Below are 16,739 nucleotides of genomic sequence, written 5' to 3'. Positions count from 1 at the left end.
TCCAAGATTTTATTAAACAATCTGGTTAGAAACTCTACTGCCATCTCTCCTAGACATTTCCATGCCTCCACTGGAATGTCATCTGGACCAACTGCCTTTCCACTCTTCATCCTCTTCATAGCAGCCCTCACTTCTTCCTTGCTAATCTCTTGTACTTCCTGATTTACTCTCACCACATCATCCAGCCTTTTCTCTCGCTCATTTTCTTTATTCATCAGCTCTTCAAAATATTCTCTCCACCTTCTCAGCACACATTCCTCACTTGTCAGCACATTACCATGTGCATCTTTTACCACCCTAACCTGCTTTGTCTGGCCAATCGGTACAAGTCCTTTTCTCCTTCCTTACTATTCAACTTCTTGTACAGCTCGCAATATGCCTTTTCCTTTCCTTTTGCCACTTCTCTTTTCGCCTTATGCCGCATCTCCTTGTACTCCTGTCTACTTTCTTCATCTCTCCGACTATCCAAAAACTTTTTCGCCAACCTCTTTCTTCTTATGCTTTCCTGGACCTCTTCATTCCACCACCAAGTCTCCTTGTCTTCCTTCCACTGTCCAGATGTCATACCCAGTACTGCCCTAGCTGTCTCCCTCACCACATCTGCAGTACTTTTCCAGTTGTCCAAAATTGCTTCCCCTCCAACCAGTGCTTCTCTCACCTGCTCGCTAAATTTCACACAACAGTCTTCCTCCTTCAGCTTCCACCATCTGATCCTTTGTTGAGCTCTCACTCTCTTCTTCTTCTTTACCTCTAAAGTCATGCTACAAACAACCATCCTATGCTGTCTAGTGACACTCTCTCTTGCTACCACTTTACAGTCTGTGATTTCTTTTAGCTTGCATCTCCTATAAAGAATGTAGTCCACCTGTGTGCACCTTCCTCCACTCTTATATGTTACCCTGTGCTCCTCCCTTTTCTTAAAGTAGGTATTCACCACAGCCATTTCCATCCTTTTTGCAAAATCAACTACCATCTGTCCTTCCCCATTCCTATCCTTGATACCATATCTACCCATTGCTTCCTCATCACCTCTGTTCCCTTCACCAACATGCCCATTGAAGTCTGCTCCTATCACCACTCTTTCATGCTTGGGCACACTCTCCACCACCTCATCTAACACACTCCAGAAATCTTCTCCTTCATCTCACAACCTACCTGTGGTGCATATGCACTGATGATATTCATCATCACCCCTTCAATATCCAACTTCACACTCATCACCCTGTCAGCCACTCGCTTAACCTCCAACACACTTTTAACATACTCTTCATTTAAAATGACCCCAACACCATTTCTCTTCCTGTCCTCACCATGGTACAACAACTTGTACCCACCGCCGATGCTCCTGCTCTTACTTCCCTTCCACTTGGTCTCTTGCACACACAATATGTCTACCTTTCTCCTCTCCATCATATCAGCCAGCTCTCTCCCTTTACCAGTCATACTACCAACATTCAAAGTCCCCACTCTCATTTCCACCCTTCTAGTTTTCTTCTTCTCCCGCTGTTCATGGCAATGTTTTCCTCCTCTTCTTCGTCGTCTTCGCCCAGCAGTAGCCCAATTTCCACCGGCACCCTGTTGGGCAATAGCACCGGTGGCGGACGTTGTTAACCCGGGCCGCGACCGATCCGGTATGGGAATTCGATTCTGAGTCTGCATAGTTGGGTTGGCTTGTTTTACGCCGGATGCCCTTCCTGACGCAACCCTCCTCATTTATCCGGGCTTGGGACCGGCACTCAGAATGTTCTGGCTGCACACCCCATGTGGCTGAGTTATTATACTCACATTATTTAAATACTATAGAATAAACACATTTAAGGGGACAGCTTTTCTTTTTGGGTGAAAGTGGACCTTTGTTGGCTGGGGGTCTGGGGGACCCCCAGAAACTTTTGGGGTTTTGATGTCCAGGGATGCATTCTAGAGGGTTTTTGATCACTATTTTCCTCACACCGATCCCCCAATTTAGTTGTACTGCTTAATGTGTGTTGTATTTGTATTTTCTTCTGCACATTTTCACATTTTAACCAAAATTGATATCACAACCTACATGTTTGTTTGATAAGAACTACGTGTTTAGCACTCCCTGTACCATGAGTGAGCTTTGTGCCTCCACGCGTATTATTATTATTATTATTATTATTATTATTATAAGTACTGGTTGTTGTGTGGGCCGCCCGAAGAGGAGGTACTGCTGGCCCAACGCCAGAGGGCGCCCTGCCTGAAGGCGGGCTTCAGGCACCACAGGGTGCAGCCACCGCCAGGAACTTGAGTTGACAGCTGTCACTTATCACCTCATCACACCTCACCCATAAAAGCCTGGAGAAGACACCACATCTTTGCCGAGAAATCGTCAAGCCGTTCAGGTAGACACTCAGCCGTTGTGTAATTCAGCTAAGCTAAGTTGTGACGTATTTTGCATCTGAGCTGGTAGCTGTTGAACTGTGCTTTTGAGTTTGCAGCTCTTTCCACTGTCTGCCGAGTTGGAGGGAGTTGGTAAGAGTTGGCGTTCCCGCTCTACACTCTTACACTCGTTGAGTGGAGGCTGCACGTATAACTCAAGGAAGTAGTGAGATCAGGAGGTGGTGTTTTCTCCAAAAGGATTTACCTGCTGACTGTTTTACTGGGTGTGTACACACACACCCACTATTAACTGTTTCTGTTTCCTGCCAGCAGTACCCGATCTGACAGCTGGAGACGGTGGCCACCTGGGGACTCAGGACTTGGCGGCTCCGGGGTGTTCCAGATCCGTTGGCGGTGGAATCGTGTGGGTCCCGACTCTTCTCTGGATGGGCGTCTCCTATCCTCAAGCCTGCCCACACGACACCAACTTCATAATTGACTGTAGTATTGAATTGTATCTGTATCCGTTGTGCACTTTTCACAACATTAAATTGTTACTTTGTATTTCCATTGACCATTCATTTACGCCCCCTGTTGTGGGTCCGTGTCATCACACTTTTCACAACAGGATCTGTCGGCCACATCATGTATCCCGAGGGGCGTCAACCATCAGGTGAACCACCAATGGAAACACAGGGTGCACGGGGCCAGCAGGAGGCGTATTAGGTGAGCTGCAGCAAATCTTAACCGCCTTTACTGCTCGGTTGGACTTGGTAACCGAGCAGAACATTATACTCAATCGGAGGATGGAGGCTCTCACCGCTCAGGTGGAAGCGCACGCGCAGGGTGCTGCTGCGGCACCTCCTCCTGCTGCCCGAGTGCCAGATACAGATATTCCAGTGGTTGTTCAACAAACCCCCCCCCCGTCCCCTGAAGCATACATAAGCCCCCCGGAGCCGTACGGAGGCTGTGTCGAGACGTGCGCTGACTTTTTAATGCAGTGTTCGCTCGTCTTTTCACAGTGTCCTGTTATGTACGCGTTGGATGCCAGCCGGGTGGCTTATGTTATGTTTTATTTTCATTGGTTGCTTCGTCCAAACCATCGGCATGTTTATTGGACCCCATTCCTGCCAGGCTGCTCAAGGAAGTCCTACCATTATTTAATGCTTCAATCTTAAATATGATCAATCTATCTTTGTTAGTTGGTTATGTACCACAGGCCTTTAAGGTGGCAGTAATTAAACCATTACTTAAAAAGCCATCACTTGATCCAGCTATCTTAGCTAATTATAGGCCAATTTCCAACCTTCCTTTTCTCTCGAAGATTCTTGAGAGGGTAGTTGTAAAACAGTTAACTGATCACCTGCAGAGGATTGGTCTTTTTGAAGAGTTTCAGTCAGGTTTTAGAATTCATCATAGTACAGAAACAGCATTAGTGAAGGTTACAAATGATCTTCTTATGGCTTCGGACAGTGGACTTATCTCTGTGCTTGTTCTGTTGGACCTCAGTGCTGCTTTTGATACTGTTGACCATAAAATTTTATTACAGAGATTAGAGCATGTCATAGGTATTAAAGGCACTGCGCTGCGGTGGTTTGAATCATATTTGTCTAATAGATTACAGTTTGTTCATGTAAATGGGGAATCTTCTTCACAGACTAAAGTTAATTATGGAGTTCCACAAGGTTCTGTGCTAGGACCAATTTTATTCACTTTATACATGCTTCCCTTAGGCAGTATTATTAGACGGTATTGCTTAAATTTTCATTGTTACGCAGATGATACCCAGCTTTATCTATCCATGAAGCCTGAGGATACACACCAATTAGCTAAACTGCAGGATTGTCTTACAGACATAAAGACATGGATGACCTCTAATTTCCTGCTTTTAAACTCAGATAAAACTGAAGTTATTGTACTTGGCCCCACAAATCTTAGAAGCATGGTGTCTAACCAGATCGTTACTCTGGATGGCATTTCCCTGATCTCTAGTAATACTGTGAGAAATCTTGGAGTCATTTTTGATCAGGATATGTCATTCAAAGCGCATATTAAACAAATATGTAGGACTGCCTTTTTGCATTTACGCAATATCTCTAAAATCAGAAAGGTCTTGTCTCAGAGTGATGCTGAAAAACTAATTCATGCATTTATTTCCTCTAGGCTGGACTATTGTAATTCATTATTATCAGGTTGTCCTAAAAGTTCCCTAAAAAAGCCTTCAGTTGGTTCAGAATGCTGCAGCTAGAGTACTGACGGGGACTAGCAGGAGAGAGCATGTCTCACCCGTGTTGGCCTCTCTTCATTGGCTTCCTGTTAATTCTAGAATAGAATTTAAAATTCTTCTTCTTACTTATAAGGTTTTGAATAATCAGGTCCCATCTTATCTTAGGGACCTCGTAGTACCATATTACCCCATTAGAGCGCTTCGCTCTCAGACTGCGGGCTTACTTGTAGTTCCTAGGGTTGGTAAGAGTAGAATGGGAGGCAGAGCCTTCAGCTTTCAGGCTCCTCTCCTGTGGAACCAGCTCCCAATTCAGATCAGGGAGACAGATACCCTCTCTACTTTTAAGATTAGGCTTAAAACTTTCCTTTTCGCTAAGGCTTATAGTTAGGGCTGGATCGGGTGACCCTGGACCATCCCTTGGTTATGCTGCTTTAGACGTAGATTGTGGGGGGTTCCCATGATGCACTGTTTCTTTCTCTTTTTGCTCCGTATGCATCACTCTGCATTTAATCATTAGTGATTGATCTCTGCCCCCCTCCACAGCATGTCTTTTTCCTGGTTTTTTCCCTCAGCCACAACCAGTCTCAGCAGAAGACTGCCCCTCCCTGAGCCTGGTTCTGCTGGAGGTTTCTTCCTGTTAAAAGGGAGTTTTTCCTTCCCACTGTTGCCAAGTGCTTGCTCATAGGGGGTCGTTTTGACCGTTGGGGTTTTTCATAATTATTGTATGGCCTTGCCTTACAATATGGAGCGCCTTGGGGCAACTGTTTGTTGTGATTTGGCGCTATATAAGAAAAAAGTTGATTGATTGATTGATAATGACATATACTGGGTTTAGCCAACCGATTGGAGGAACATCGTCGGGAGCGAGACGAAGGGCGTGGCCGGGCACGAGTCGTCCCTCTCCCTTCCGGGTCCGAAAGGGTGCCGCCGTCCCCACGCTCCACTGCCAGAGAGCTCCGTGTGGCAACAGCTCCCCCTGCTGATGATGCTATGGACACGAGCAGGGCTAAAGTAAAATCAGAGAATAGACAATGGAGGCTGGCCCGCGGGGAATGCTTTTTCTGTGGCTCGAGTGAGCACATACAGAAGAATTGCCCCAAGCGGTTAAACTACAACGCCCGCCCTTAGAGACTGGGCTAAGGGTGGGCCATAACAATCACGAGGGGAGACCCCAAAAATCCGCACGCATCCCAGTGGCGATCCTGAGTGGGGATCTCACCCTTCACGCCCCAGCACTGGTGGACACGGGGTTGGAGGGGAATCTGCTGGATAGCAGATGGGCAAGGGAGGTTGGGCTCCCTCTGGTGGCCTTACCGTCACCTTTGTCAGTACGGGCACTAGATGGCACCCTTCTCCCATTAATCACACACCAGACACAGCCAGTGACATTGGTCGTGTCTGGGAATCACAGGGAGGAGATTGTGTTCTTTGTAACACCGTCTACCTCCCAGGTGATTTTGGGTTATCCTTGGATGTTAAAGCACAATCCCCAGATTGATTGGCCGTCTGGGGTTGTGATGCAGTGGAGCGAAACATGCCACCGGGAGTGTTTAGGATCCTCGGTTCCACCCGGTGTAATAGCTAAGGAGGAGGTTCAAGTCCCCCCCAATCTCGCGGCGGTGCCAGCTGAGTACCATGATATTTCTGACATCTTCAGCAAGGATCTGGCGCTCACGCTGCCCCCGCACCGTCCGTACGATTGTGCCATTGATTTGGTACCGGACGCTGAGTACCCGTCCAGCAGGTTGTACAACCTCTCACGTCCGGAACGCGAATCAATGGAGACCTACATCCAGGACTCCCTAGCTGCCGGGTTGATCCGGAATGCCACATCCCCGATGGGGACTGGTTTCTTTTTTGTGGGCAAGAAGGACGGCGGACTCCGTCCATGCGTTGATTACAGAGGGCTGAACAAGATCACGGTTCGCAACCGATACCCGTTACCTCTGCTAGATTCAGTGTTCACGCCCCTGCATGGAGCCCAAATCTTTACAAAACTGGATCTCAGGAATGCGTATCACCTGGTTCGGATCCGGAAGGGAGACGAGTGGAAGATGGCATTTAACACCCCGTTAGGTCATTTTGAGTACCTGGTCATGCCGTTCGGCCTCACCAATGCGCCCGCGACATTCCAAGATTTGGTTAATGACGTCTTGCGGGACTTCCTGCATCGGTTCGTCTTCGTATACCTGGACGATATCCTCATCTTCTCCCCGGATCCTGAGACCCATGTTAAGCACGTACGTCAGGTCCTGCAGCGGTTGTTGGAGAACCGGCTGTTTGTGAAGGGCGAGAAGTGTGAGTTCCACCGCACTTCTTTGTCCTTCCTGGGGTTCATTATCTCCTCCAACTCCGTCGCCCCTGATCCAGCCAAGGTTGCGGCGGTGAGGGACTGGCCTCAACCAACAAGCCGTAGGAAACTGCAACAGTTCCTCAGTTTTGCAAATTTCTATCGGAGGTTCATTAAGGGCTACAGTCAGGTTGTTAGCCCCCTGACAGCCCTGACCTCCACTAAAGTCCCTTTCACCTGGTCAGATTGGTGCGAAGCCGCGATTAAGGAGTTGAAACGTTGGTTCTCGACTGCACCTGTTCCGATGCAGCCAGACCCCGATCGCCAGTTTATAGTCGAAGTGGATGCCTCTGACTCAGTGATAGGAGCCGTGCTGTCCCAGAGTAGGGAGTCCGATAAAGTTCTTCATCCTTGTGCCTACTACTCCCACAGGTTGACCCCGGCTGAAAGGAACTATGACGTCGGCAATCGGGAACTTCTGGCGGTGAAAGAGGCTCTTGAGGAGTGGAGACACCTTCTGGAGGGAGCCACGGTCCCCTTCACGGTTTTCACGGACCATCGGAACCTGGAATACATCCGGACCGCTAAGCGTCTGAACCCCAGGCAAGCCCGTTGGTCACTGTTCTTCGGTCGGTTTGACTTCAAGCTCACGTATCGCCCCGGGACCAAAAACCAACGGTCCGATGCACTGTCCCGGGTGCATGAAGAGGAAGTCAAGCCAGAGCTGTCGGATCCACCGGACACCATAATCCCCGAGTCCACTGTCGTCGCAACCCTCACCTGGGACGTGGAGAAGACCACCTGGGAGGCCCTGACACGACACCCGGACCCCGGAGATGGACCTAAGAACAGACTATACATCCCACCAGAGGCCAGGGCTGCGGTCTTGGACTTCTGTCACGGTTCCAAGCTCTCCTGCCACCCAGGGGTGCGAAGAACCGTGGCAGTTGTCCGGCAGCGCTTCTGGTGGGCGTCACTGGAAACCGACGTCTGGGAGTACGTCCAGGCCTGCACCACCTGCGCCAGTGGCAAGGCTGAACACAGGAAGGCCCAAGGACTCCTCCAGCCGCTGCCAGTGCCTCGTCGCCCCTGGTCCCACATAGGCCTGGACTTCGTCACGGGTCTCCCTGTGTCCCAGGGAATGACAACCATCCTGACGATAGTGGACCGGTTCTCCAAGGTGGCCCACTTCGTGGCCCTCCCGAAGCTCCCGACGGCCCAGGAGACTGCAGACCTCCTGGTCCACCACGTCGTGCGTCTGCATGGTATCCCCACGAACATAGTCTCGGATTGTGGTCCGCAGTTCTCCTCGCAAGTCTGGAGGAGTTTCTGTAGGGAACTGGGGGCCACCGTGAGCCTCTCGTCCGGGTACCACCCTCAGACTAATGGACAGGCAGAGCGGGCGAATCAAGATCTGGAGCAGGCCCTGCGGTGTGTAACTGCCGCACACCCGACGGCTTGGAGTCAACATCTGGCCTGGATCGAGTACGCCCATAACAGTCAGATCTCCTCGGCGACCGGCCTCTCCCCCTTCGAGGCATGTTTGGGGTATCAGCCCCTGTTGTTCCCAGCCATAGAGGGAGAGGTCGAGGTCCCCTCGGTCCAGGCCCACCTCAGAAGGTGCCGTCGGGTGTGGTGCACGGCCCGCTCTGCCCTTCTGAAAGCCCAGACGAGGGCTAAGGCCATGCAGACTGCCGGCGTACCCCGGCTCCTGCATACCAGCCCGGGCAGGAGGTATGGCTTTCAACTAAGGACATCCCTCTGCAGGTCGAATCACAAAAACTGAAGGACAGATACATGGGACCATTCACGATTACCAAAGTCCTCAGTCCAGCCGCAGTGAAGCTGGCAGCCTCAGCTTCACTTCCATGTGTCCCGGATTAAGCCTTGTCACACCTCCACCCTCTGCACTCCCGGACCAGTGCCGCCTCCTGCCCGAATCATCAATGGAGAGCCTGCGTGGACCGTCCGCAGGCTCCTGGACGTTCGTCGACGGGGCCGGGGATTCCAATATCTGGTGGACTGGGAGGGGTACGGACCCAAGGAACGCTCCTGGGTTAAGCAGAGTTTCATCCTTTTCCGATTTCTACCGACGACATCCCGACAAGCCTGGTCGGGCTCCAGGAGGCGCCCGTTGGGGGGGGGGGGGGTCCTGTTGTGTGGGCCGCCCGAAGAGGAGGTACTGCTGGCCCAACGCCAGAGGGCGCCCTGCCTGAAGGCGGGCTTCAGGCACCAGAGGGCGCAGCCACCGCCAGGAACTTGAGTTGACAGCTGTCACTTATAACCTCATCACACCTCACCCATAAAAGCCTGGAGAAGACACCACATCTTTACCGAGAAATTGTCAAACCGTTCAGGTAGACACTCAGCTGTTGTGTAATTCAGCTAAGCTAAGTTGTGACGTATTTTGCATCTGAGCTGGTAGCTGTTGAACTGTGCTTTTGAGTTTGCAGCTCTTTCCACTGTCTGCCGAGTTGGAGGGAGTTGGTAAGAGTTGGCGTTCCCGCTCTACACTCTTACACTCGTTGAGTGGAGGCTGCACGTATAACTCAAGGAAGTAGTGAGATCAGGAGGTGGTGTTTTCTCCAAAAGGATTTACCTGCTGACTGTTTTACTGGGTGTGTACACACACACCCACTATTAACTGTTTCTGTTTCCTGCCAGCAGTACCCGATCTGACAGCTGGAGACGGTGGCCACCTGGGGACTCAGGACTTGGCGGCTCCGGGGTGTTCCAGATCCGTTGGCGGTGGAAATCGTGTGGGTCCCGACTCTTCTCTGGACGGGCGTTTCCTATCCTCGAGCCTGCCCACACGACACCAACTTCATAATTGACTGTAGTATTGAATTGTATCTGTATCCGTTGTGCACTTTTCACAACATTAAATTGTTACTTTGTATTTCCATTGACCATTCATTTACGCCCCCTGTTGTGGGTCCGTGTCATCACACTTTTCACAACACTGGTAGTATGAAAAATATCTTCCAAAAGGTACCTTTAATCAAGGGTTGTTGTGGAGGGCATGTACCCCTCCACAACGCCCTCTTTCCGCCTGCATTTGCTTCTGCTTTGCAGTCTCTGAGCAGGAACAATCAAGAGTTTGTGTATTTATGTGGAAAGCGTAACCTGATTGATAAGGTTTTATGAGTGCATTTTACGTCCTGCCATCCTCAGAAGAGATTTTCTGCGTATTTTTGGGAAAAAAGCATTAGTGTTAGTTATTAATGTGTCGCAGGTCTGCAGCTGTATTTTAGTTTAACTACAGCAATGATACACACAGACACACTCAGAGACATTCAGAGCACACTTTGAAGGAAAAGTCTAAAAATATGTTTGTAAAACTCTGGTCTTTGCTTGCAACACCGTCACCTCCCCCTCCTCGTGCAGAGTGCAGATAGGGCACAGAGAAAGAGAAACAGGACCAGGGACTCACTGATGGCAGTGAGGAATAAAACAAAACAGAGATGTTATTCTAAAAATTTATTTTTGAATGCACCACGCATGTGTCCGAGGATTCTGCAAATTTTATATCTTGCGTCCAGCCTTGATTTTGTGCCAGGACACCGTCAGTGCAAACGCTACCTTTTAGTGCCCAGCTGATGAAAATTTATCGTAGTGATGGATAATTTTAATCCCTGCATCTATTAAAATTGTTTTTGTCTCGAGTGCAAAGATAAACCCCAAAATATAAAAAATACAACCTAAGTGTGGAGAAAAATTGATGTTTACCTGATGTCTGTAGGGCAGGATGTGACCGGCTCAGGGTCATCCTCCTGTCCTTTGTTGATATAACATTTTGTTTTCCTCAAAATTACAACTAAACACTCCAATCATGGCCCTGACTAGCTAAAGACCATATCTGTATGATGACTCTTCTTCTATTATGGCTGAGGTCCTTAAAATGGGTCTCAAGAAATTGGGGTGTAGAAGACACATGGCGGTACACTGCATGCTGTATCACCAACTTCTCCAGATTAATCTGATCTGCTTCAACCCAAAATAAATCTCTCTACATCGATCTGTCTGACTCCTGATTGCTCCTTCATCGAAATCTCAAATATTCTTAACATCATTGCACAAATTCTTTAACACGAAGCTGAAAAATCCCAAACTTCCCCCTTTAGTATATTCATAATCTTTGTTTAGGGGCGAGGGTGGAGGGGAGCTTTCAATACTGACATCTTAAAGTAAAGTCGTGTTTTCTGGAAAACTACTTCTGACGCTTCTTACCGGTTGTCGTCGTTGCAGCAATCGTTGTCGTCATTGCCACTGGGGTGGGGGTGGGGGGGGGGGACATGGATCATAAATCAAATAATCAGATGGAAACTCTCTTCAACAACTGTATCAATAACTAAAGTAATTAGACAGATATACAAAACAAATCATTGATGAGAAAATAGATTGTCTGCTTCGCAAATAAGCCTAGACAAACAATCAATACAAATGAGCTCCTGCAGAGCAAACCTTTGAAGTCAGGGATGTCAATTTATGATCATAAAAGACAAAGTGTGTGGCTGGACTGCTCTGTTATTGTTGGCAGAGAGTCAGTGACACTTTGCTGTGGCTACTTGTAGCTGAAGAGGGCCGATGAAGAGCCCATTACTTTACAGCCACCTTATTTTATAAAATGATTCTTGCAGCTTTAGCTCATCTGTATGAAAGTAGTTTCACACTGATTAAATGCTACAAACACAACCTCTGCCTTCGTTAAATTAAGTGTGCAATGTGACTTACACGTGGTCTCTACAACAGAAACTGTGTCGCTCTCCGATTTGTCATTGAATACGGCCGTCAACAGAACTTCATACTCAGTAGAGGGAAGGAGACCGGTCAGGAGGTATTTATTTTGTGTTCCACTCACCAACACCTAAAAATACACACACACACACACACACAATCTGAAAGTGACATGATATAACATTTCTAACGTCTTTCAAACCAACTTCACAAATATGTCACCTAGTATCTCCAAAAGTGTAAAACGTGCTGTTGATATTTTATAACTTTGCTAACAATATACCCTGATGAAAAGTATTAATGTGTAATTTGGCCAATGAAAATACTGCAAGATCTCTGTTTTATAATCTTTATCAATTTGGTGCATGTCACAATATTTACATGCACAGAATTATAACTGTTTTTTTGGCCAGAGTACTATGGTTTCCTAAAAAGGCAACCTTCAGCCACATCCCAGTGGTTGATTCTAAATTTGGGAATTTCACTTGAATGTTACGTCAGTGCACAGTACTAATATAAACTGTAATTAAAACACACTTTGCATAATGTTATATATGGTGAATAGATCTGAATCCATTGTAAAGCACACATGAGAGACTTAGAAATGTGTTTTCACGGATTGCCAGTTGGAACACTCAATGCTGCAGGAGTCCAAATGACTAACAATTTATACAACACCAAGAATGAATTACACCCCAAAGTAAACACAAAGAGGTCATCAAAAGTACACCCTGTGTCTACAGAGAGCAAGTCTGAAATTGGGATTTACTGTAGATGACACCATAACCAAATCATGTGCAAGATTTTGTTTCTTTAGAGAACCCTTAGAGGTGCAGTTACATGCAGTTATTGATTCACTCTCTCCCTTCTCCTTTTCTCAGCATTTAGTGAGACATACTTCTATATTTTTAATAGTTTGCCTTTGGTGCAAAGTGGTGGTCTCTGCTGGAAGAGGTCACTTTATATGCACAGTGGGGTAAAAAAGTATTTAGTCAGCTCCTGATTGTGCAAGTTCCCCTACTTAGAAAGATGAGAGAGGTCTGTAATTTTCATCCTAGGTACACTTCAACTATGAGAGACAAAATGAGAAAAAAAAAAAATCCAAGAAATCACATTGTAGAATGTTTAAATAATTTCTTTGTAAATTATGGTGGAAAATAAGTATTTGGTCAATAACAAAAGTTCGACTCAATACTCTGAAACATATCCTTTGCTGGCAATGACAGAGGTCAAATGTTTCCTGTAAGTCTTCACCAGGTTTGCACACACTGTAGCTGGTATTTTGGCCCATTTCTCCATGCAGATCTCCTCTAGAGCAGTGATGTTTTGGGGCTGTCCCTGGGCAACATGGACTTTCAACTCCCTCAACAAATTTTCTATGGGGTTGAGGTCTGGAGACTGGCTTGGCCACTCCAGGACCTTGAAATGCTTTTTACGGAGCCACTTCTTTGTTGCCTGAGCATGTGTGTTTAGGATCACTGTCATGCTGGAAGACCCAGCCACGTTGCATCTTCAATGCTCTCGCTGATGGAAGGAGGTTTTGGCTTAAAATCTCACGATACATGGCTACGTTCATTCTTCCCTTAACATGGATCAGTCGTCCTGTCCCCTTTGCAGAAAAACAGCCCCAAAGCATGATGTTTCCACCCCCATGCTTCCCAGCAGATATGGTGTTCTTGGGATGCAACTCAGCATTCTTCTTCCTCCAAACACAATAAGTTGAATTTTTCGAAAATGCTCTGTTTTGGTTTCATGTGACCACATGATATTCTTCTAATCCTCTTCTGGAGCATCCATATGCTCTCTGGCAAACTTTAGACGGGCCTGCAGGTCATTCATCAGATCCCTCCGTGTAGTTCTGGGATTTTTGCTCACCATTCTCATGATCATTTTGACCCCATGCGATGAGATCTTGCGTGGAGCCCCAGATCGAGGGAGATTATCAATTGTCTTGTATGTCTTCCATTTTCTTACAATTGCTCCCACAGTTGATTTATTCACACCAACCTGCTTGACTATTGTAGATTCACTGTTCCCAGCCTGGTGCAGGTCTACAATGTTCTTCCTGGTGTCCTTCGACAGCTCTTTGTTCTTGGCCATGGTTGAGATTGGAGTCTGACTGTTTGAGGCTGTGGACAGGTTTCTTTTATACAGATAAGTTCAAGCAGGTGCCAGTAATACAGGTAACGAGTGGAGGACAGAAGAGCGTCTTAAAGAAGAAGTTACAGGTCTGTGAGAGCCAGAAATCTTGCTTGTTTGTGGTTGACCAAATACTTATTTTCCACCATAATTTACAAATAAATTCTTTAAAAATCCTACAATTAGATTTTCTGTATTTTGTTTCCTCATTTTGTCTCTCATAGTTGCAGTGTACCTATGTTGAAAATTACAGACCTCTCTCGTCTTTCTAAGTCAGAGAACTTGCACACTCAGGGGTTGACTAAATACTTTTTTGCCCCACTGTATTAAAGAGCAAAGTTGGGTGGAGTGGGGGGTGGCTATCTGTAAATACCTGCGTAAGCTTGAATCACATGCACATTCTGAAAATTACTCCTTAAATAACATTATTTTCTAAAACTGTGCTGCTTTGAAATTTGCCCTACTTTTCATTTCCTCATGGATTTGTTGAGTTTCAAACCACACTCCTAAAATCCACATCTCTCATCAGAAACTCATTGTGTGAGACACAGGGCACAGTACTGACAGAGACACAGTGAGCAAGGTGTTAAAATTGAGTCTAAAATATGCAGTAATCTAACAAGACTTCAATCCTTAGAGCCCCTTCACACATAGTGCAAATACGTACAACTCAGGGTGACTCATGGCGGTAGAGCTTGTATGAGCGCAACACGAAACATCGCGTTGACGGCCAGGCATGCACAGTGCCAGTGCAATGGTTCATGCACGCGATGGTGTATTTCGAGTAGGAACATAGTGTGAGCAGCTGCACCACATCGCGCTGCTGATGTGGAGGAAAATAAAATAAAAACCAGCTGTATACTTAGTGAATATCACTGGGTTGATATAAATAATACATAAAAGGCGATGCAATACAGAACCCTGCGGTTAAATAAAAAATTGGCATTCACAGGATTTGAACCTGCATGCTCTGATTACCAGACAGAAACTTTACCACTGTGCTACAATCACTGTCTTGTGGCAGGTGCGTGAAATGGCTAAAATCAACAAGTAGATAAGCGTGTTTTCTAAAAAAAAGAAAAAAAAGTGTTGTGATAACTGACCAACGGCATTTGGTAAGGCATATTTTTGCTGATGTGACTGAAAGTGGCACATCTGTCATACTGTTGGGTTGTCCTAGTCCTGCAGCGTGCCACTCATAGCCCTCACGGCCTGACACGCGTGTCCTGTCAGACGTGACATTCACATCACCTGCTGCATGTCCAGACGGATTGAATATCCGTTTTTATATTTTTCCACACAAGCACACACATGCGCATGCCCGTCAAAACACGGGATGTGTGCTACAGCTGTGATGTCCAGAACCAGAGATGTCTCAATAGCTGTGGGCAGTCTGTTCTGTCAGCGCACAGACCAAGATGTCACTCTGTGATCAGATGACAGATGACTCGCCTGTCGGGTGGGGGAGTGCGAACCACACATACACATGTGTTGGGGGGGGGAGCAGGGGGAGCGAGCAAAACACATACATGTGTTGTGGGGGGAGTCGACCCTCTGGCAAGCCACATGTGCAACTTCAGTCGTGGGGCAATTAGACAAATTTCACTGCCAGCTCAACAATGATTGTCTGCTGACTGTTTTCGTGTTAATAGTGCAAATGGCCGCACATTTTCTAAGTGCCAAATGAGCGGTATTAGATGTTCGTGTGTCACCTGGAATTTGGCCAACACCTGCCACAAGAGGGTTTGATGGGCTCGCACTGCTCACAGTCTTTCAGCCGCTGATGTGCGCAAATAGTTGTAGCAACAGGTGTATGAGGCAGCTACAATATTACACATTTTGCACACAATTCCTGCTTCATGCGCACATCGACCAAATTTGCACTGTGTGAAGGGGCCCTTACAGGTGTCCAGATTGGTTGGGATAACGGGTTCTTTTGCATTCATTCTTACCATTCACTTAGCCAAGCTCATAATAGCACAAAACCTATTTCCAAACAGGTCCTTTGGACATTCTTTGATCAGGATTGCTTTGTACATACTATAATAGATCATTTTAATTTAAAGCTGGATGGTCTGTTGGACACAGTTCCACCTCTGAAGATGAGACTTGTCACCAGCAAAAGCAGTATTTGTCTCACAGAGGATCTGTGAGATCTTAGATGTAAATGTAGGTTCAAATCCTTTAGTGTTATCAAAGTAAGCATCTGACTTGAATCTGTTTCTGTGTGATTTTGACAATTATTTAAAGAATCTGTTGAAGACTACAACATGTCCTAAATATACTACTTGTTTTCTTTATCCATTTCCAGCTGGACTAGTTAAAGATAGCTGGTTAACACTAACACAGTTTTACTCTGAAAATTAATTTACTGCTCACCAATGGAAGTGTTTCTTCATATTGAAGTGGTCCATTCATAGTTTTAAAAAACAGTGTGGTCAAAGCACTTTTTAGGAAGCCTTGTTTAGATGAGGAGGTTCTGTCAAATTATAGACTTGTTTCTATTATGTTGCTTTTTCACACAAAGGGTCTGGAAAAAGTGGTTTCTAATGTACTGGGAGACTGTGAATCATTATAGTGAATACTGTGGGTAAAACATCTTTTAAAATTTTAGACTGAACATTGTGTTTTGACCTGGCCAGTCTGCTCTATGTAAGCCTGATTCCATCAGCTCTCAGAAGCTAAGCAGTGTGGGACCTGTTACTACTCGGATGGGAGACCTCTTTCTCCAGGTGTTTCTCCAAGTAAAACTGGAGTTGCGTCAGGAAGGGCATTTGGCATAAAATGTGCCAAATACCGATGTGGATCTGGCTGTGTGGCGGCCCTGAACAAAATGGTAGCAGCTGGAAGAACATCATTGTCTTTTGACCTGAATATTAGAGAGGTATCCAAGAGTGTAATTTTCATTAGCGTAACATTTCAGTGATAAGACTGATCCCATCTATGATAACTATTGTAATGTATTATTTTCTGGTTTAATGCAAATGAGTATGAAATGCCTTCAAA

At 46.5% G+C, this 16,739-nt stretch overlaps 1 protein-coding gene across 1 annotated transcript in view; it reads right to left on the bottom strand.

Annotated features, from left to right (window-relative positions):
- Positions 1-16,739, bottom strand: part of LOC117514639 (collagen alpha-1(XIV) chain-like) — a 496,536-nt gene that overhangs the window by 289,486 nt on the left and 190,311 nt on the right. Inside the window, exons 17-18 of the mRNA XM_034175192.1 lie at positions 11,592-11,724; positions 11,090-11,126 (exon numbers count right to left, since the gene is read on the bottom strand). Of these exons, the coding sequence (XP_034031083.1) occupies positions 11,090-11,126; positions 11,592-11,724 (170 nt within the window). The remainder of the gene's footprint in view (positions 1-11,089; positions 11,127-11,591; positions 11,725-16,739) is intronic.

The sequence above is a fragment of the Thalassophryne amazonica genome, chromosome 7 (assembly GCF_902500255.1).
Source record: "Thalassophryne amazonica chromosome 7, fThaAma1.1, whole genome shotgun sequence".
Lineage (NCBI taxonomy): Eukaryota > Metazoa > Chordata > Actinopteri > Batrachoidiformes > Batrachoididae > Thalassophryne > Thalassophryne amazonica.
Note: the sequence above shows the minus strand (reverse complement) of the source record. Positions and strands in the feature narration are given on the sequence as shown.